The sequence below is a fragment of the Coregonus lavaretus genome, assembly GCF_964263955.1.
Source record: "Coregonus lavaretus genome assembly, chromosome: 14".
NCBI lineage: Eukaryota > Metazoa > Chordata > Actinopteri > Salmoniformes > Salmonidae > Coregonus > Coregonus lavaretus.
Window position 1 is genome coordinate 5955854 of NC_140001.1, and position 20093 is coordinate 5975946.

General features: G+C 43.5%; 2 protein-coding genes across 3 annotated transcripts in view; one reads left to right on the forward strand and one right to left on the reverse strand.

The window, feature by feature from the left end:
* spef2 (sperm flagellar 2) overlaps positions 1-1620 on the forward strand; it is a gene marked incomplete at both ends in the record, with an annotated part of 43828 nt that extends 42208 nt beyond the window's left edge. Inside the window, 3 exons of the mRNA XM_084177461.1 lie at positions 506-700; positions 1101-1223; positions 1555-1620. Coding sequence (XP_084033587.1) covers positions 506-700; positions 1101-1223; positions 1555-1620 — 384 coding nt within the window. The remainder of the gene's footprint in view (positions 1-505; positions 701-1100; positions 1224-1554) is intronic.
* A 1631-nt stretch (positions 1621-3251) lies between these two features.
* Positions 3252-18234, reverse strand: lmbrd2a (LMBR1 domain containing 2a). Of its 2 annotated transcripts, none has more exons than XM_084176635.1 (18): positions 18111-18234; positions 16157-16399; positions 15526-15629; positions 15068-15166; positions 14704-14871; positions 14337-14547; positions 13809-13883; positions 13568-13672; positions 13297-13480; positions 12494-12675; positions 12091-12224; positions 11741-11846; positions 9651-9748; positions 9304-9410; positions 9013-9059; positions 8709-8808; positions 6438-6546; positions 3252-4363 (listed from the first exon to the last, which is right to left on the reverse strand). In XM_084176635.1, exons 2-18 carry the CDS (start codon positions 16328-16330, stop codon positions 4300-4302), a joined length of 2067 nt encoding a protein of 688 aa, XP_084032761.1. In that variant the 5' UTR covers positions 16331-16399; positions 18111-18234; the 3' UTR covers positions 3252-4299. The 2 variants fall into 2 exon arrangements, with proteins under 2 accessions (XP_084032761.1, XP_084032762.1); XM_084176636.1 differs by having other exon boundaries at positions 16157-16402; positions 18111-18218.
* Positions 18235-20093: the final 1859 nt, after the last annotated feature.

Genomic DNA, 20093 nt, shown 5'->3' on the forward strand with positions numbered 1-20093 from the left:
GTAGTATTAGTAGTAGTAGTAACAATAGTAGTAGTAGTAGTAGCAGTAGCAGTAGCAGTAGTAGTAGTAGCAGTAGTAGCAGCAGTAGTAGTAGTAGTAGTAACAATAGTAGTAGTAGTAGTAGTAGTAGTAGTAGTGGTAGTAGTAGTGGTAGTAGTAGTAGTAGTAGTAGTAGTATTAGTAGTAGTAGTAGTAGTAGTAACAGTAGTAGTAGTAGTAGTAGTAGTAGTAGTAGTAGTAGTAGTAGTAGTAGTAGTAACAATAGTAGTAGTAGTAGTAGTAGTAGTAGTAGTAGTAGTAGTAGTAACAATAGTAGTAGTAGTAGTAGTAGTAGTAGTGGTAGTAGTAGTAGTAGTAGTAGTAGTAGTAGTAGTAGTAGTAGTAGTAGTAGTAGTAGTAGTAGTAGTAGTAACAATAGTAGTAGCAGTAGCTTGGTCTTGGTGGGATAGCTCAGAGCGTCTGCTCTTTTCTATTCATTGTTTGATGACTAACTGTGAATTTGTAGTCAGTGCCTTACATGGAGGAGGGGTTGAGTGAGTCGATCGAGCAGGAGGAGGAGGTGGAGACTGAGGGGGGGCCAAGAGGGGATGAGGGGGTGTCCATCCCTGCCCTCCTCAGAGCCATCTGTCACGGGGGAGCCCGGGGGGCGTGCCACAACCGCTTCCGCCCCAACTGGAAGAGTCCTGAGGAATATAAAGAGGTACAGGACAGGAGTTTCACTCACTTCTGTAAGATATATATAACCTGGTCCCAGATCTGTTTGTGCTGTCATGGCAGAAACAGATCTGGGACCAGGCTAGAAGACATATGAAACACTACTTCCTCCTTAATCATATTGCCTATGTTGCTGTTTATGCCGAAGGATGAGTGAATTTTACCCACTCTTACCCACACTTACCTAACACTTCACAGTGATTGGTAGCATTTTGGAAATTCATTTGCAAAAAAAATAAAATGTACCTCATTTTGACTTCCCGGGATGAACTGAACTATCTACCTGATTGATAAACGATTTTAACATCAATCTGTCTTTTGAACGAAAATGTGTAGATGTTGTTTTGGAGCTGCTTGTTAAGTCTAGGATTGTTCGTTGCCCACAGGACTTTGTGAAGGTCTACAGAGAACTGGGGTACAAGGTTGAGGACAAGATCCCATTCTCCATCCTATCCCAGCATCCGGTCATACAAGATCTGATCGAGGGCTCTGCTCAATACCAACTCATTGTTAGTATGGACCAATAGGAAACTCTTATCTTCACACTCAAATATAAAAACACTGTTACTATTCACAACACGATACCTGGGTTCAAATAGTATTGGTTTTCTTTCACATACTTTGAACGTTAGTTTGAGTCTGCCGGATGGGTGGGTTCTGCGCGCCTTTGGGACTGTTTCATTGGTCCCAAGATTAATCAAGCACAGCTCAAATATTTGAAAGAAAACGACGACTATTTGAATCCAGGTCCTAGCCCATAAAGAAAGACAATCCCTCTTCGCGAGTTCTTATTGAACAGTGATCAAGCTAACCTCTCCATGCTCTCCCTCTCATTCCCAGGATATTCACCAAGCTCTGCAGGTCCAACAGAGCGAAGGGGAGCCTCTGTCTTTGGCGGTGTCTTAGATATATATATATATATATATATATATATATAATATATATCACACAGTTAACTCTCACAAGCTAACCTGAGATTCTCCTCCACTTAGAAATGCAGTTGACTTAAAATTATTCAGCAAATATACAGTGCCTTATAAAGTAAAATCATTTGAATTAATTATTTCCAAAATGTTAACTTTCAGCTTATGAATTACATACCTCTTTCTTGAAGTAAAGTGTTTAATTAAATTCACAAATATGAAGACTTTGTTGTTCTTGTTATGCTTATACTGTTAATGATTGTGGCTTTAACATATCCTCAACAAACATTGTAAAAATGGAAACAAGATAGCTAGGGCTACTGATATACAAATGTATTTGTATCGTCCCCAATAGATGGTTTATAGATGTTCAATTAACTGTCAACAAACTATTAAACTGTCAATTATTAGATTTAAATATATGGCTCTGCCTAAACCTAACACTAGCACACTAAGTTAACCCTATAGCCTTTACTGTAACCCTTACCGTAACTTTAGCAAGCTATTGCATATCAACAGAGTTGCAGCAGTTGATAGTTTAAGCATCTACAGATCATCTATTGGGGACTGTCCAATTCAAGTCTGTCCCAAATGACCAACTATTGAATTGATTTGAACCTGGATGTGGGATGGAGTGATGGAAGGAGGGAGGGAGGGACACAGTAGGGGAGGAAAGGGTGGCGAGGACCGTTAGTCATGTTTTCTGCCTGCCTCTGACACTCTCTGGATGCATCCCAAATGGCACCCTATTCCCTATATAGTGCACTTCTTTTGACCCCCCTTTCTTCTCGTCCCCCAACCGACAAAAGCAACACTCCCCATCCTCTAGCACCTCCCCATCCTCTAGCACCTCCCCATCCTCTAGATAAGTGTGGTCATTGCCTCTCCCCATCCTCTAGCCCCTCCCCATCCTCTAGCCCCTCCCCATCCTCTAACCCCTCCCCATCCTCTAACTCCTCCCCATCCTCTAGCCCCTCCCCATCCTCTAGCCCCTCCCCATCCTCTAACCCCTCCCCATCCTCTAACTCCTCCCCATCCTCTAGCCCCTCCCCATCCTCTAGCCCCTCCCCATCCTCTAGCACCTCCCCGTCTTTTAGATCAGTGTGGTCATTGCCCGGCCCAGCCGCCGTCCCCGGCGAGTCTTCTCTCCTCAGACAGGCCCGTCACGCAAACATGGCCAAGAAGGGAACTCTGTGTACTGACTGTACAGAGACTGGTCGGGATCAGCTGAAGCCATTGAAGTTTGTTATGGATTTCAATAGAGAATACAGAATGGGTTTCTCTGGGTCAGTTCCCGTGGAACGTGGGTCATCCCTGCCCTGCCTCAGGGCTACATTTAACCCCTACAGAGAAGAACACTGGAGTCTGGAGCCAATGGACATCCACCGTACGGGAACCACCAGTCCACACATATAGTAGTGTACCAAATGGCACCCTATTCCCTATATAGTGCACTACTTTTGACCTGGGCCCATTGGAACGCAGCCATAGAAACTTTCCATAGTAGTCTCCACACATATGACCCACTAGGCCTACAGTCTCCCACTAGCAGGTATGGGGAGGTCAAATCATCCCTTCATCACCATAAACCAAAATAATAATGTAGATCAAAAGTGTATTTACAAATACATACAATTTATTTAATTTATATATGCAAAATAGTTTTTCAAAAATGTTTTGGGGGTATGATTTATTGAAACTGGATTTGAGATATAATGGGTTCAATAATAATAATATTCTACATAATCAAGCCTTTACTCACAAAGTTCCTAATGGTTAACATGGTTAACACCATCCTCACACTTAAGGTCCAAGCTTCAAACATCACTGAGCTTAGTTATTATTGATCAAAAAACGGCAGTGCAGTCAGTACTTGTTGATTTAAAAAATCTATAAAGAACATTGATATTTGAATACAGCATTTATGGAAATAAAACCATTTAAAATGTAGCAAAACTAGTGCACACATCCATTACGCCTTCAAGGCACAGGAACATCCCCTAGAAAGAAGAGATGTATTGTCATCGTATCCTGAAAACACATGCATACCCTGGCAAACAAGAGGCATTGTGAAATGAATGGCAATCACTGAGTTGTCGTTACAGAATGAAAAGGTTTTAAAAACACAAATAGAAAACAAAGGAGGTAAATACTTGATCAGGGGCCCTATTGCATCCCTTGTTCCTAAGGTTAAAGGTCACGGTTGTTCCCAAGGTCAGGAGGTCAGACAATGTTTTGTTCTTGGGGGACTGCTGGAGCCACAGTTGGAGTGCTGATTTAGGATCAGGACCCCCTGGTCCATGTAATCTTATTCATTATGATCTCAAAAGCTAAACTGATCCTGGATCAGCACTCCTTTTGAGACGCTTTATGAATACAGGCCCAGATTATCTAATACTAAAAACAAGTCCCATTAATGAAGGGAAAAAACAACAAACTAGCCCAGACGGATATTTGCAAATCCCTTTCAAAATATGTAAATCCCTGCAAATATTCCCAATGTTCATGAAATAAATAAAATGACAATAGGCCTATATCTATCTCCAAAGACAAACAGGCTAAATGAGAAAAGAGAAGAAGAAAATATCCATGAAACTAGCAGCCGTGTGGGCAATGAGGTAAGGTCAGTTTAGTCCCGCAGCCTCTGAGCAGGGGTTTCCTCTCAGACATCGTCGAAAATGTAAGTCCTTGAGGACGCCAGGGAGAGGTAACGTCCTCCTGCATACCTAGAGAGGGACAGACCAAGGATAAATAATATCAGATCAATCATTTCCCTTTCTCTTCTTCTCTTCTACTGACATTATAATAAAACATTATGTTTTCCCACCATGTACTGTAATCCACTAGCCTGGGTGCCAGTCTGTAATCCACTAGCCTGGGTGCCAGTCTGTAATCCACTAGCCTGGGTGCCAGTCTGTAATCCACTAGCCTGGGTGCCAGTCTGTAATCCACTAACCTGGGTGCCAGTCTGTAATCCACTAGCCTGGGTGCCAGTCTGTAATCCACTAACCTGGGTGCCAGTCTGTAATCCACTAGCCTGGGTGCCAGTCTGTAATCCACTAGCCTGGGTGCCAGTCTGTAATCCACTAACCTGGGTGCCAGTCTGTAATCCACTAACCTGGGTGCCAGTCTGTAATCCACTAGCCTGGGTGCCAGTCTGTAATCCACTAGCCTGGGTGCCAGTCTGTAATCCACTAACCTGGGTGCCAGTCTGTAATCCACTAACCTGGGTGCCAGTCTGTAATCCACTAACCTGGGTGCCAGTCTGTAATCCACTAGCCTGGGTGCCAGTCTGTAATCCACTAACCTGGGTGCCAGTCTGTAATCCACTAGCCTGGGTGCCAGTCTGTAATCCACTAACCTGGGTGCCAGTCTGTAATCCACTAACCTGGGTGCCAGTCTGTAATCCACTAGCCTGGGTGCCAGTCTGTAATCCACTAACCTGGGTGCCAGTCTGTAATCCACTAGCCTGGGTGCCAGTCTGTAATCCACTAACCTGGGTGCCAGTCTGTAATCCACTAACCTGGGTGCCAGTCTGTAATCCACTAACCTGGGTGCCAGTCTGTAATCCACTAACCTGGGTGCCAGTCTGTAATCCACTAACCTGGGTGCCAGTCTGTAATCCACTAGCCTGGGTGCCAGTCTGTAATCCACTAACCTGGGTGCCAGTCTGTAATCCACTAACCTGGGTGCCAGTCTATAATCCACTAGCCTGGGTGCCAGTCTGTAATCCACTAACCTGGGTGCCAGTCTGTAATCCACTAGCCTGGGTGCCAGTCTGTAATCCACTAACCTGGGTGCCAGTCTGTAATCCACTAACCTGGGTGCCAGTCTGTAATCCACTAGCCTGGGTGCCAGTCTGTAATCCACTAACCTGGGTGCCAGTCTGTAATCCACTAGCCTGGGTGCCAGTCTGTAATCCACTAACCTGGGTGCCAGTCTGTAATCCACTAGCCTGGGTGCCAGTCTGTAATCCACTAACCTGGGTGCCAGTCTGTAATCCACTAACCTGGGTGCCAGTCTGTAATCCACTAACCTGGGTGCCAGTATGTTTCTGCTCTCTTGCCAACTCTTTATGGAGTTTTCATGGCTTGACAATGAAAATGGAAGGCAAAAGCCCAAACAGATCTGGGACCAGGCTAGTATTTAGTATTAGCATTTAGCTAGATTCAATCCATATCGCGGAAGATCCGCTCTATAGTGCGATTAAAATTTAAAGGCTATGTTTGCGCGTTTGCGGAGACTGCATTCAAGGTAAACGCTGCATATGTCGGCTCATTCGGAAATCACCTTTAAAAATCTATCACGCTATAACGGGGATCTTCCGCGACACCGATTAAATCTAACCCTAATACTATTTCAAATCATGACTGGGGCTTAGTACCTCTGGGTTGGAGAATGACTGGGGCTTAGTACCTCTGGGTTGGAGAATGACTGGGGCTTAGTACCTCTGGGTTGGAGAATGACTGGGGCTTAGTACCTCTGGGTTGGAGAATGACTGGGGCTTAGTACATCTGGGTTGGAGAATGACTGGGGCTTAGTACATCTGGGTTGGAGAATGACTGGGGCTTAGTATCTCTGGGTTGGAGAATGACTGGGGCTTAGTACCTCTGGGTTGGAGAATGACTGGGGCTTAGTACCTCTGGGTTGGAGAATGACTGGGGCTTAGTACCTCTGGGTTGGAGAATGACTGGGCCTTAGTACATCTGGGTTGGAGAATGACTGGGGCTTAGTATCTCTGGGTTGGATAATGACTGGGGCTTAGTACCTCTGGGTTGGAGAATGACTGGGGCTTAGTACCTCTGGGTTGGAGAATCACTAGGATCTAGGCTGGCGGTGTCCATACTAGGGTCCATATCCTGAAGTAGCCCAGTGTGATCTCCGCTCTCTCTCCAGGTCAACTGGGCAGCTGAAGAGAACACACATTTAGGTATCGTCCCAAATGGCAACCTATTCCCAATGTAGTGCACTACTTTTGACTAGGGCCAATAGGGCTCAGGTCGAATGTAGTGCACTATATAGGGAACAGTGTGCCGTTTGGGACGCAGCTGTGATGAGGATCTGGTAACATTTGATTGACGGCTATAATGCATTAGGCCATAAGCATGAAATATTTTAAGTCTGTTGAAAATGATCATCATAAAAACCCAATGGAATAAGACATGTTGTACAACAAGCAGACTAACAAAGCATTATATCAGTTGGTTTTAATTAAGTAAAGACAGCGACTGCATCCCAAATGGAACCCTATTACATACAGTGCCTTCGGAAAGTATTCAGACCCCTTGACTTTTTCTACATTTTGTTAGGTTACAGCCTTCTTTTAAAATTGATGAAATTGTTTTTTTCCCCTCATCAATCTACACAAAATACCCCAGAATGACAAAAAAAAAAAAAAGTTTGTAGAATTTTTTGCTAATTTATCAATTAAAAAACCCGGAAATATAATACATTTATATAAGTATTCAGACCCTTTCCTCAGTACTTTGTTGAAGCACCTTTGACAGCGATTATAGCCTTGAGTCTTCTTGGGTATGACGCTACAAGCTTGGCACACCTGTATTTGGGGAGTTTCTCCCATTCTTCTCTGCAGATCCTCTCAAGCTCTGTCAGGTTGGATGGGGAGCGTTGCTGCACAGCTATTTTCAGGTCTCTTCAGAGATGTTCGATCGGGTTCAAGACCGGGCTCTGGCTGGACCACTCAAGGACATTCAGAGACTTGTCCCGAAGCCACTCCTGCATTGTCTTGGCTGTGTGCTTAGGGTCGTTGTCCTGTTGGAAGGTTGAACCGTCACCCCAATCTGAGATCTTGAGCACTCTGGAGCAGGTTTTCATCAAGGATCTCTCTGTACTTTGCCTCAATCCTGACTAGTCTCCCAGTCCCTGCTGCTGAAAAACATCCCCACCGCATGATGCTGCCACCACCATGCTTCACCGGTAGGGATGGTGCCAGGTTTCCTCCAGACGTGACGCTTGGCATTCAGGCCAAAGAGTTCAATCTTGTTTCTCATGGTCTGAGAGTCTTTAGGTGCGTTTTGGCAAACTCCAAGCGGGCTGTCATGTGCCTTTTACTGAGGACTGGTTTCCATCTGGCCACTCTACCATAACGGCCTGATTGGTGGAGTGCTGCAGAGATAGTTGTCCTTCTGGAAGGTTCTCCCATCTCCACATAGGAACTCTGAGCTCTGTCAGAGTGACCATCGGGTTGTTGGTCACCTCCCTGACCAAGGCCCTTCTCCCCCGATTGCTCAGTTTGGCCGGGCGGCTAGCTCTAGGAAGAGTCTTGGTGGTTCCAAACTTCTTCCATTTAAGAATGATGGAGGCCACTGTGTTCTTGGTGCAGAAATGTTTTGGTACCATTCCCCAGATCTGTGGGGGCCTCGACACAATCCTGTCTCGGAGCTCTACGGACAATTCCTTCGACCTCATGGCTTGGTTTTTGCTCTGACATGCACTGTCAACTGTGGGACCTTATATAGACAGGTGTGTGCCTTTCCAAATCATGTCCAATCAATTGAATTTACCACAGGTGGACTCCAATGAAGTTGTAGAAACATCTCAAGGATAATTAATGGAAACAGTATGCACCTGAGCTCAATTTCGAGTCTCATAGCAAAGGGTCTGAATACTTATGTAAATAAGGTATTTCTGTTTTTTGCAAAAATGTCTAAAAACCTGTTTTTCACTTTGTCATTATGTGCTATTGTGTGTAGATTGCTGAGGATTTTTATTTGCTCAATCAATTTTGAATAAGGCTGTAACGTAACAAAATGTGGAAAAAGTGAAGGGGTCTGAATACTTTCTGAATGCACTGCATATACAGTAGTGCACTACTTTTGACCAGAGCCCTATAAAGGGAATAGGGTACCATTTGGGATGTGACCAGTGTTACAGAGAATCTTGAACATTGTGTGGCATAATGCTACAGTAGAATGATGGAGATATAGAGAGTATTGAGGGGACACTAAGTGTAGAGAAGCTCTCGTCTACTCCCAGTCTTTCCTACGGTGTTCCTCCATACTCACTCCCAGTCTTTCCTACGGTGTTCCATGGAGTAAACTTCATACTCACTGTCACTGTTGTCTGTGGGAGAGTCATTGTCCTTTAACTCGGAATAACCATTTCTGTTCCTCCCCACATTTCGGTGTTCTCCATAGCGCTCTCTCCATCCCTGAAGAACAGTTATTTTACATGGTATAGGGTTAACTTAAGGGAAACTTCATGCTGGAGCATTTTACACAGACAGTGAACCCAATGAGCTGGCTGGTGGTTCAGAGTCTGGTCATGCGGTGGTGTTAATACCAGTGTGAACATTGATATTGTGGTCTTCTCCAGTGTTCAGAGAAGTCTCAAAATAAGAAAGGACCGTGCTCACTTGTTTCCGACTCTCCCCATCCTGGCTTCTCTGTCGTTTTCTTCTTTCTACAACAACAACAAGAAGCAAAGTTAGTGGCAATATTGTCCCCAACTTCATCTCATCCACATTGGACTCCAAAAGAAGAGCTTCCAAAATGGCATCCAGGCTGAGTGTACAACTGTTGCTCTGGGGTGAAGTTTCCCCTAGGTACAGATCTAGGATCAGCTGCCCCTCCCCAATAGTAACCATAAACAATGCAAAACTGATCCAGGATCAGAGTCTAGGGGCAACTTCACCCGACAATAGTACCTCTTTTGATAAGCTCTCTGCCCTCTTCCACCAGGTCAGAGGTCAAGTCATCGCTCTGACTCATATACTGTGGGAACCCCAGGAGGTTGAGACAGCGGGTACCCAGGCTGAAAACACAAGGAGAGGGGAGGAAGGAAGGAAAACACGCGTTAGTTAGAGGGGCATTGCTGGGGTTCCATTTCTGGACTTTTAAATGAATATAGCCATTGATTGTTGAAGAATATAACTTCTAAACTGATCCTAGGTCACCACCTCCTACTATGAGACACGTGTCAATACAGACCCTGTTGTCTTATGATGGGAATCCCCTGGAGAGGATGTCAAATGGACCTGCAGACAAGACTTACCTGTAGTAGGTGGCGATGCAGAGGAGGACTATGAGCATGGGGTAATAGATGTAGAAACCGTCTGCTATGAAGGAGAGAAGACGCATAGAGCCCATGATCTGGACACAAGAAAGATGGAGTTGAGTAAAATGGTGGTTCTGATACCTAGAAAGTCTAGCTGATTAAATAAATCCCCGTAGGGTGATGTTCATTATTCAGTAGCATGCCAAGTGGGTTCTTCACGGCCAGACTTTAAATCCTCTACATAGACGTCATGAAGCAACTCGTTGTCCTTTACAATGAGAGCCCGTGTGACCGAGGCTTCGTCCCAAAAGGCACCGTATTCCCTATATGTGCATAGGGCTCTGGTCAAAAGTAGTGCACTACAGAGTACCACAGCATGAGTCAAATTCAATCATTTTTTACACCATTCATTTATCCCATTCAGGATTTTAGAAACACTTAAAATAAGGGCTGTGTTTCGTGTAGGCTTACCCTGGCATCATGTTTTGATAACTGTGTAACTCTCTCTTGGACAAGGTGACTTTTATCAATTTATTCGCCTGTATTTACCCCCAACAAATGAAACGCTAATTAGCTGCTAATGTGGCTATCATAAAGAACTACAAATGCCATGATGATCTGGACGAGACTGCCGAATCGAGGCAAAGGTAAGAATCTATGGATTAACTATCTAATGCTAGATTAACGTAGTAATGAATAAATTGGCTACATTTATTTAAATGTACCTCTTAGCAAAGGTGCCAGCTAGAGATGACGTGCAGGAGCTTGCAGGGATTTGTAGTCTTGCATGATGTCTACTTTGATGCTAATTAGCATTTTCATATCTGTGAGTAAATAGAGCCGAATATATTGATAAAAGTCACCTTGTCCGAGAGAGATTTACATGGTTATCAAAACGTCACACCAGGGTAAGCCTACACGAAACACAGCCCTTATTTTAAGTGTTTCTAAAATCCCCTATGGGAAAAATGAATAGTGGAAAAACGATTGGAACCATTTCCCTGTTTGACCGCTAGGTGTTATGGGTATTATGACATCTCCACTGTGGAGTCTATACTGCCCTACAAAGGCAAAATACAGCAACTACACTTTTGGTCAAAATTGAGTTAAGACTGAAATCAGGCTTTGCAGTATCTGTTTTATCTTGTGACAAAGTGGAGTCAGATTTCCACCCGGTCTAATGTCCATTGCTCGTGTTTCTTGGCCCAAGCAAGTCCCTTCTTCTTATTGGTGTCCTTTAGTAGTGGTTTCTTTGCAGCAATTTGACCATGAAGGCCTGATTCATGCAGTCTCCTCTGAACAGTTGATGTTGAGATGTGTCTGTTACTTGAACTCTGTGAAACATTTATTTGGGCTGCAATCTGAGGTGCAGTTAACTCTAATGAACTTATCCTCTGCAGCAGAGGTAACTCTGGGTCTTCCTTTCCTGTGGCGGTCCTCATGAGAGCCAGTTTCATCATAGTGCTTGATGGTTTTTGCAACTGCACTTGAAGAAACTTTCAAAGTTGTTGAAATTTTCCAGATTGACTGGCCTTCATGTCTTAAAGTAATGATGGACTGTCGTTTCTCTTTGCTTATTTAAGATGTTCTTGCCATAATATGGACTTGGTCTTTTACCAAATAGGACTATCTTCTGTATACCTCCCCTACCTTGTCACAACACAACTGATTGGCTCAAACGCATTAAGGAAATAAATTCCACAAATTAACTTTTAACAAGGCACACCTGTTAATTGAAATGCATGCCAGGTGACTACCTCATGAAGCTGGTTGAGAGAATGCCAAGAGTGTGCAATGCTGTCATCAAGGCAAAGGGTGGCTACTTTGAAGAATCTCAAATATAAAATATATTTTGATTTGTTTAACACCTTTTTGGTTACTACATGATTCCATGTGTTATTTCATAGTTTTGATGTCTTCACTATTATTCTACAATGTAGAAAATAGTAAAAATAAAGAAAAACCCTTGAATGAGTAGGTGTATTGGTACTGTATATATTGTAATTTTCACTGTTGGCGTTTTGCCTTTGTAGGGCAGTATATATTGAATAGGGTGCCATTTGGGATGCACACCGAGTCTGACTTACTGAGGTGTATGCCGTCTCTATTCTCTCCTGGTGAGAAATGGAGGCGTCCATGTGGATGAGACCCAGGAAGTTGAGACACAGCGGAGGAGTCAGTCGACAGAACAACCTGCGTTTTAAAGGTATGCACACAATACCCAAAGTGATACTCAGACAAACATGTAGACTGAAATGTTCTAGAGTTCTAAAGCTCTAGAACCAAGCTCAAACAGTGACATCTACGGTGTCCATATTATTAGGACAGCCACAGTCTCAACTTCTTTCAGCAATACTTTTTTTTGAGGCTGTCCTAAAATGGACACCATAGACACACCTTCACAGCACGTGGTATATTTGAGCGGTGAGAGACGTACATTCCGCTGAACTGTAGGCTGTAGGCGTCTGTCTGATGGTGAGGTACCAGGTTGTAATAGTTGAAGACTCGGATGCGGAACACGGTGGAGTAGACACAAACACACAGGAAGAAAATAGTGACGAAGCACGCCATCTGGTGGTGGACAGAACATCACAGCAATCATTTGGCACGTTTCTCCATATTTCCTGTCATACTTATACATATTCATGTGTGTCATTTATCCAAACTGTGTTTGCAACCATGCTATCCTCAACACGTAGTAGTATTAGTTACTTTATTGTCGCAGATAAGACGTTTTTCAGGAAAACATGACAATAAACTAGCCTGGTCCCGGATCAGTTTGTGCTGCATTCTGGCACCAAGGCTAACTTTACACACAGAAACCCAAAGATAATAGCTACCTCTATGTACAAGTAGTTGTAGTCCTTCTCTGCTAACTGGATGAAGACGGCGAAGAGAGAGAGGACAGGCTGTGTGCTGAAGAAGGTGCATTCGGACCACACCACAGCCACAGAGAGCAGAGACAGCAGTAGAGACAACAGTCGGTAGCACCACTGTCGCAGCACACACTCCCAGTACCACTCTGTAGAAAAACAAATGTTGGTAAATAGATCCATTCAATTGTTGGAAGCATTAAAGATTACTGGTGTGCCTGAGTCTTGCTTCTTTTTAATAAGTATACTTTTTGCTCCATTCACAGGGTAAATTAAGGTGTGTGAGTTTACTCTTTCGAAAAGTTCACATTTCAGTCAGATATTGCCATGAGTATTGGGACAGGGAGGGACACACATGAGGATAGATAATAATACATTCACACACACACACACACACACACACACACACACACACACACACACACACACACACACACACACACACACAAATGATGAATATCAAGAACCAGTCTGTTGAAGATACTGAATAAAGTAATTCTCTGTTTACATTTGATAAGTGGATTTTCTAAAGGGGCTGATACAGCTTTCACAACACAGTCCTTTCACGACATCCAGAGTTCAACATGTCCACAGTACACCAGAGAGTAGGTAAGCTGACCATGGATAGACAGTAGGCATACAGTAGATTGTGTCCCAAATAGCATCCTATCCCATAGTGCACTACTTTTGACCACGGCCCCTATAGGGTGCCATTTGGGACGGCGCCATAGGCCTATTGAAGAATTCAGTCGTCCCCTACTTGAACTTACCTATGGTGGGAGTGTACAGGTGTTTGCCGAGCCAGCCGGGTGGCTGGGAGGAGAGGAAACTATGGACAAACTGGTGGGAGGGACTGGCCTCGTTCTTACACACGTCCTCTAAATGGAAGGCCTCTTCCAGAAGGATCGCCCACTGGACCTGGGTTTGACTGTGTCTCTGGCCAGCATAGATCACCTGGCCAACACACAACACTAGGATCAGCTTCCATCCCCCAATCCTAACCTTAACCATTAGCGGGGGGGAAATGCTAAACATAATGACCTGCTTATGAAGCTTCACCAGGCTCCTTCTGGAGGGATGGGCCCTCTGTGTGCTTTCATCCTCCATGTTCAGCCTCACCATTTTCTCCCGGATTTCCGTGGGACACTAAAATGGATGTGCTTATTTGAGATTTTAGACTTAAGTCATTCATACTAATGGTTAACATGATTAATTGTCATTATTATAGACTGTACCACTGGTTTACAAATGGAGGTATTTGCCTTTGTTCTAACAGTCTTACCTTTCTCAAAATAGTGTCAATGCATTTCCTTAGTGGGTGACTGTACCCGATGGATTCGTTGGCATTTGCCACCTCCTGTCAAAGAGGAATTTCATTCGTTCCATTCAATGGCCCAAAAACAATGCATTGATTTGTCATACTTCTACTCAGACTCAGCGATATGACTGTCTCTCTATAAAGAGTGGTGCAAACATCTGAGAGAGAGTGCAAAGCAAGAGGCTGATCTGATATGAGCTCCCCAAACAGATAATGGTTGCGTCAGAAATGTCACCCCATTCCATAAATAGCGCACCACTTTTGACCAGGGCCCAGAAGGAGCCATTTTGGACCCAGACAATATTTACCATCTGCACAGGAGTCCGCTCCTCTCTCGTACAACGTGAGAACAAACGCTGCCAAGATTAGCCCCTTTGCTTCGTACTGTCTTTGTTTGTGTTGGAGGTCTGCCCACTTATGCCTACGGACACGCCATATCGCCGAGCGGACCTTTAAAAACCATCATACTTTAGTTCTTGTCATCCATCTCACCTCCATGGCGTCCTCCATGTTTTCGTCGGCGTCTGCCTTTTCCGTCGCCAGCTTGGCCACCTTGAAGTAGGTCTTGGCCAACAGGTAATCGGGGCAAGAGGAGATCCAGTAGGAGCGCGGGATCTCCACCAGGCCGTAACCTAGCAACAGCACCAAGAGGAAAAGCCCCCAGGTGTTTGCTGCTGCGATGCCAATGGTTTGCAGGCCCCGCCTGGAAGAGTAGACAGAGACACATACACGCTGATCCAGGGTCAGTTTGGAAATGTCCCTACTAATAGCTATGGTTAGGATTGGGGAAGGGGGATCTGTCCCTAGGGGAATCTTCACCCAGGAGGCAGGAGGAGGGGGACACGGATGGTTTACTCACCAGGTCAGCTGCCACTGGGGATGAACAGCCACGTAGATAAGCAAGGAGCAAAAGATGATCAGGTAGGTGCCATAGTAGATGGCGTTCTCGATAAGAGCTGTCTTGATCTTTCCAGTGATAGAAAAGCCCCCGGAGCGGGCATAGGATTGTATGAAGGGGAGAAACAGCCTGTTGACAGACAGACAGACAGACAGACAGACAGACAGACAGACAGACAGACAGACAGACAGACAGACAGACAGACAGACAGACAGACAGACAAATAACAACAACAAAAACACATTAGCCAAAAATAGAGTGGAAAATCTTCTGGCAAATGGTAGCTATTGCAGTCAGAGGGGGGTGGACAGTGTTTGGAGCTCACCAGGTCAGAAACTGAGACATCCAGTAGACCACACGCCAGAACACTGGCAGGATTCCGTCCGGGATATAGCTCCACGGCTTGTGACATACTTTAGATGTGCTGTAATTAAAGAGACACCTGTCTTACTTGACTTAAATCATTTTACTCCGTGTGGAGCACAGGTCATCCTCATAAGAGACAACACTATGTACACATTGTAAAGGAAACCACATGAATACAGTACAATTGTTGCATAACCATAAATCGTAAAGTTGTCAGCAGACAGTGCAGTGGGTCCTTAGCTCTAGTCCAGGTCGTTAGTTAGTGAGTTCCTCTACAAACGCCCTCTTACGCTACATTGAAGCCAGTCACTACACAAATTGGTCATGGATTTTGTCAATGGCGTTCAGTGCATAGCGTAACAGGGTGCTAGTTGAGGAACGCGGTAACGCACCGGACCAGATCTGTGGGTACTGTACCTTGTCGTAGGGAAGACAGATGAGTTGGATGTCTGATTAAAGTGGTCTGCACTGGTCAGAGCCTTGGGTTTCTCATTGTCAATCTTACACTGGTTATATATGGTCTGAAATAAGAATGGGCGCACACAAACACGCACACACACACACACACACACACACACACACACACACGCACGCACACACACACACACAAACACGCACACACACACACACACACACACACACACACACACACACACACACACACACACACACACACACACGCACGCACACACACACACACAAACACGCACACACACACACACACACACACACACACACACACACACACACACACACACACACACACACACACACACACACACACACACACACACACACACACACACACACAATGAAGCCAGTACAGTAATTTACTGTTCTACTATTTTACATGACAGAGTAACGGTTATTCATAACTTTAACACCCGTATTGTACAGCTTCCTAAAGGAGCAGCTTTTCATCCACTGTGGGGCGAAGTTTACCCTAGTTACAGATATAGGATCAGCTTCCCCTCCGCAACTACCAACCTTAACCATTAGTGGGGGAAATGCTAAACTGACCCCAGATCAGCGTCTAGGGGCAACGTACCGTGCTGACGTCCAGGGGGAGGATGAAGACGATGAGGAAGCAGAGATACCAGGACAGGAGGGTCCCGAACAGCACCAGTGGGTGTTGCTTGCGGACATCTCCATAGCGATGCAGGAGAAATAGAGGCAGGAAGAAGACCAGCACTATCTCGATGCCCAGGGCGCCACCGCTCATGCTGCTGCTGTACCCATTCACTGTTCCATAACACACCGTCCGTCTGTCTGTCTGTGAACCCTGCACACACTGCTATGTATGGGGGGGGGAGAGAGAGAGTTATCATAAATGGGTAGTATTTGGTTATAATACATCAATTGAAAAGGTAATATACACTACCGGTCAAAAGTTTTAGAACACCTACTCATTCAAGTGTTTTCCTTTATTTTTTAAACTATTTTCTACATTGTAGAATAATAGTGAAGACATCAAAACTATGAAATAACACTTATGGAATCATGTAGTAACCAAAAAAGTGTTAAACAAATCAAAATATATTTTATATTTGAGATTCTTCAAATAGCCACCCTTTGCCTTGATGACAGCTTTGCACACTTTTGGCATTCTCTCAACCAGCTTCATGAGGTAGTCACCTGGAATGCATTTCAGTTAATAGGTGTGCCTTCTTAAAAGTTAATTTGTGGAATTTCTTTCCTTCTTAATGCATTTGAGCCAATCAGTTGTGTTGTGACAAGGTAGGGAGGGTATACAGAAGATAGCCCTATTTGGTAAAAGACCAAGTCCATATTATGGCAAGAACAGCTCAAATAAGCAAAGAGAAACAACAGACACATCTCAACATCAACATTTCAAGGAGCCTGTGTGAATCAGGCCTTCATGGTCGAATTGCTGCAAAGAAACCATTACTAAAGGACACCAATACGAAGAAGAGACTTGCTTGGGCCAAGAAACACAAGCAATGGACATTAGACCGGTTGAAATGTGTCCTTTGGTCTGGAGTCCAAATTGAAGATTTTTGGTTCCAACCGCCGTGGCTTTGTGAGACGCGGTGTGGTTGAACGGATGATCGCCACATGTGTATTTCCCACCGTAAAGCATGGAGGAGGAGGTGTTATGGTGTGAGGGTGCTTTGCTGGTGACACTGTCTGTGATTTATTTAGAATTCAAGGCACACTTAATCAGCATGGCTACCAGAGCATTCTGCAGCGATACGCCGTCCCATCTGGTTTAGGCTTAGTGGGACTATCATTTGTTTTTCAACAGGACAATGACCCAACACACCTCCAGGCTGTGTAAGGGCTATTTTACCAAGAAGGAGAGTGATGGAGTGCTGCATCAAATGACCTGGCCTCCACAATCACCCGACCTCAACCCAATTGAGATAGTTTGGGATGAGTCAGACCACAGAGTGAAGGAAAAGCAGCCTACAAGTGCTCAGCATATGTGGGAACTCTTTCAAGACTGTTGGAAAAGCATTCCAGGTGAAGCTGGTTGAGAGAATGCCAAGAGGCAAAGGGTGGCTATTTGAAGAATCTCAAATATAAAATATATTTTGATTTCTTTAACACTTTTTTGGTAACTACATGATTCCATATGTGTTATTTCATAGTTTTAATGTCTTCACTATTATTCTACAATGTAGAAAATATTACAAATAAAGAAAAACCCTTGAATGAGTAGGTGTTTTAAAACTTTTGACCGGTAGTGTATGTACAATTGGTTTATGTTTTCTACAACATGGAGGGATACATAGGTTGCAGTACAAAGCCATTGACAATGCTACGGAACACATCGAAAGAGCAGTGTAGGCTAAATGCAAATATGACTCATATATTTTACCCGTTATATAACCATTTCCTGATAGATTGAACAGTTAATGCTTTAATCTAGCCTATAAAGACTAGTAGCCTATAAATTAGCGATATTTTTGTTAGATGTCATTCATTAAGGTTAACAGTATTGTTAATATCAGGCCTCAATAAAAGTAGAATAAACTTACCTCGATCCTTGAACCCCAGCTGAAATTCTCCGAGCCTGTCTCTTCTCTTACGTATAATAACCTGATAATAACATAGTGTTCCGAAAAGTGGAATCCGTGTACGCAACCTTTGAAACAATTACGCAACAGTACGCATGTCTGGACCAACTTGGCATGTCGGGAAATGTAGGCTATGTGCGTACACCCGCTAGCACAGGGGTGTCAAACTCATTCCGCCGAGGGCTGTGTGTCTGCGGGTGTTTGATTAAGACCTAGACAACCAGGTGAGGGGAGTTCTTTACTAATTATTGACCTTAATTCATCAATCAAGTACAAGGGAGGAGCAAAAACCCGCAGACACTTAGCCCTCAGTGGAATGTGTTTGACATGTGTGCAAGCATCATACTCTGATTTCTTTTTTTTCTTTTCTTTTTGCAGTGCATATTTTTTATTGGGTACAATCTGCATTTCAACCAATAACAGAGAGATACACCGCCATTGTTTTGGAAAAATAGCAGCGGGATGGGGATGCAGAAATGTACTGTACCTTCTCTCAAATTAATGGACAGAGCTAAGGATGCAGGTAGACATACTGACCATCCCAGAGATCAACACTCTATAGTTTTAACCATCTTTTGAGGCTTCATACAGTGTTTGTTTACAATTCATTTGTAAAACAAGCTTATGTTTAGGGATCTGATTGTGTACTCAGTTGAACTAAATGCATGAGACATTTATATGTTTTAGCCTATTCCTCAAGAATCGATGGGTATACAGTATATCATTAATATAAAAGTCAAAAAATGTATTTACCAATCGCAGATTGGCCCTTAAACCCTAAAAGCAAAACTCGAAGAGGCCAAAACCCCCTTTTTTTTTTTTTTACTTCAAAACCCTTTTTTTGATCCTTCTGAAATCGTAGGACTTTGTCAAGCTTCTAGTTACCGACATAAAAACACAATTTAAGATGATTTCTGGGTTAATATGGAGGAATGAAAAATAATCTCTCTTTTGTATACTAGTGGTATGCTGCTATGCTGAAAATGTGGACTCAAAGTTTGTGATAAAATCACCAAATTTGGAACAGCGGTAGACGTATGTACCCTGAAAAGATATAGATATGGAGCCAGCCCAGATTTGGCCCCTGGGGGGCGTGGCAGCCACTATAACTTTAGATTCCAGTCAATGTCTCTATACCATGTTGAGAGTCTCATCTTTCAGATACAATTGGAACTGAGTTGAAAGCCCATAGCGTTCCAAAGTTAGAGCTAAAAGTCTGATGGCACTGGTGCCCATATCGCATATAAAAAAAAATGGCAAAATATATGCTTACTTTGGGGGAATTTAAACCACCTAATTGTCTTACAAAAGGTTAATAAAATAAAAAGTGTTACTGTTTGACAGAAAGTGTAATTTTGTCCTAATTTCCAATTTGGGGTAAAAAAAAAAAAAAGACCTCCGTTAGCACTTTTAAAGAGATGACTGTCTTTATGAATTTAAATGGACAATCTGAAACCCAACAAAGTAGTTAGCCCGCCACGTTTTAGAGGATAAACATTTGAGACTAATTCTGTAGGCTATTTAAATTATGTAGGCTATATAATAATCTGTAGGCTATTTAAATTAGGTAGGCTATATAATATTCTGTAGGCTATTTAAATTAGGTAGGCTATATAATATTCTGCCCACATGAACGAATGGGGCATGGGGCCGTAAAAATGTAACCACTCTCAAATTCATATACGGATCTATGGACACAAGGCCTGACCATTCAGATCAAAATGATATGTTTTACAAACAATGGAGGAAAAAAATAATAAGTACCAGTCAGAAGTTAGGACACACCTACTCATTCAAGGGTTTTTCTTTATTTTTACTATTTTCTACATTGTAGAATAATAGTGAAGACATCACAACTATGAAATAACACATATGGAATCATGTAGTAACCAGAAAAGTGTTAAACAAATCAAAATACATCTACATTTTAGTCATTTAGCAGAC

Excerpts from the sequence above, each read along its gene's own strand:
- lmbrd2a (XM_084176635.1), bottom strand. The coding sequence starts at position 16,330 with ATGAGCGGTGGCGCCCTGGGCATCGAGATAGTGCTGGTCTTCTTCCTG. Across the intron at positions 13,673-13,808 it reads TTGACACTATTTTGAGAAAG|TGTCCCACGGAAATCCGGGA; the intron begins GTAAGACTGTTA and ends CATCCATTTTAG. Across the intron at positions 9,060-9,303 it reads CAGAGAGCTTATCAAAAGAG|AAAGAAGAAAACGACAGAGA; the intron begins GTACTATTGTCG and ends TTGTTGTTGTAG.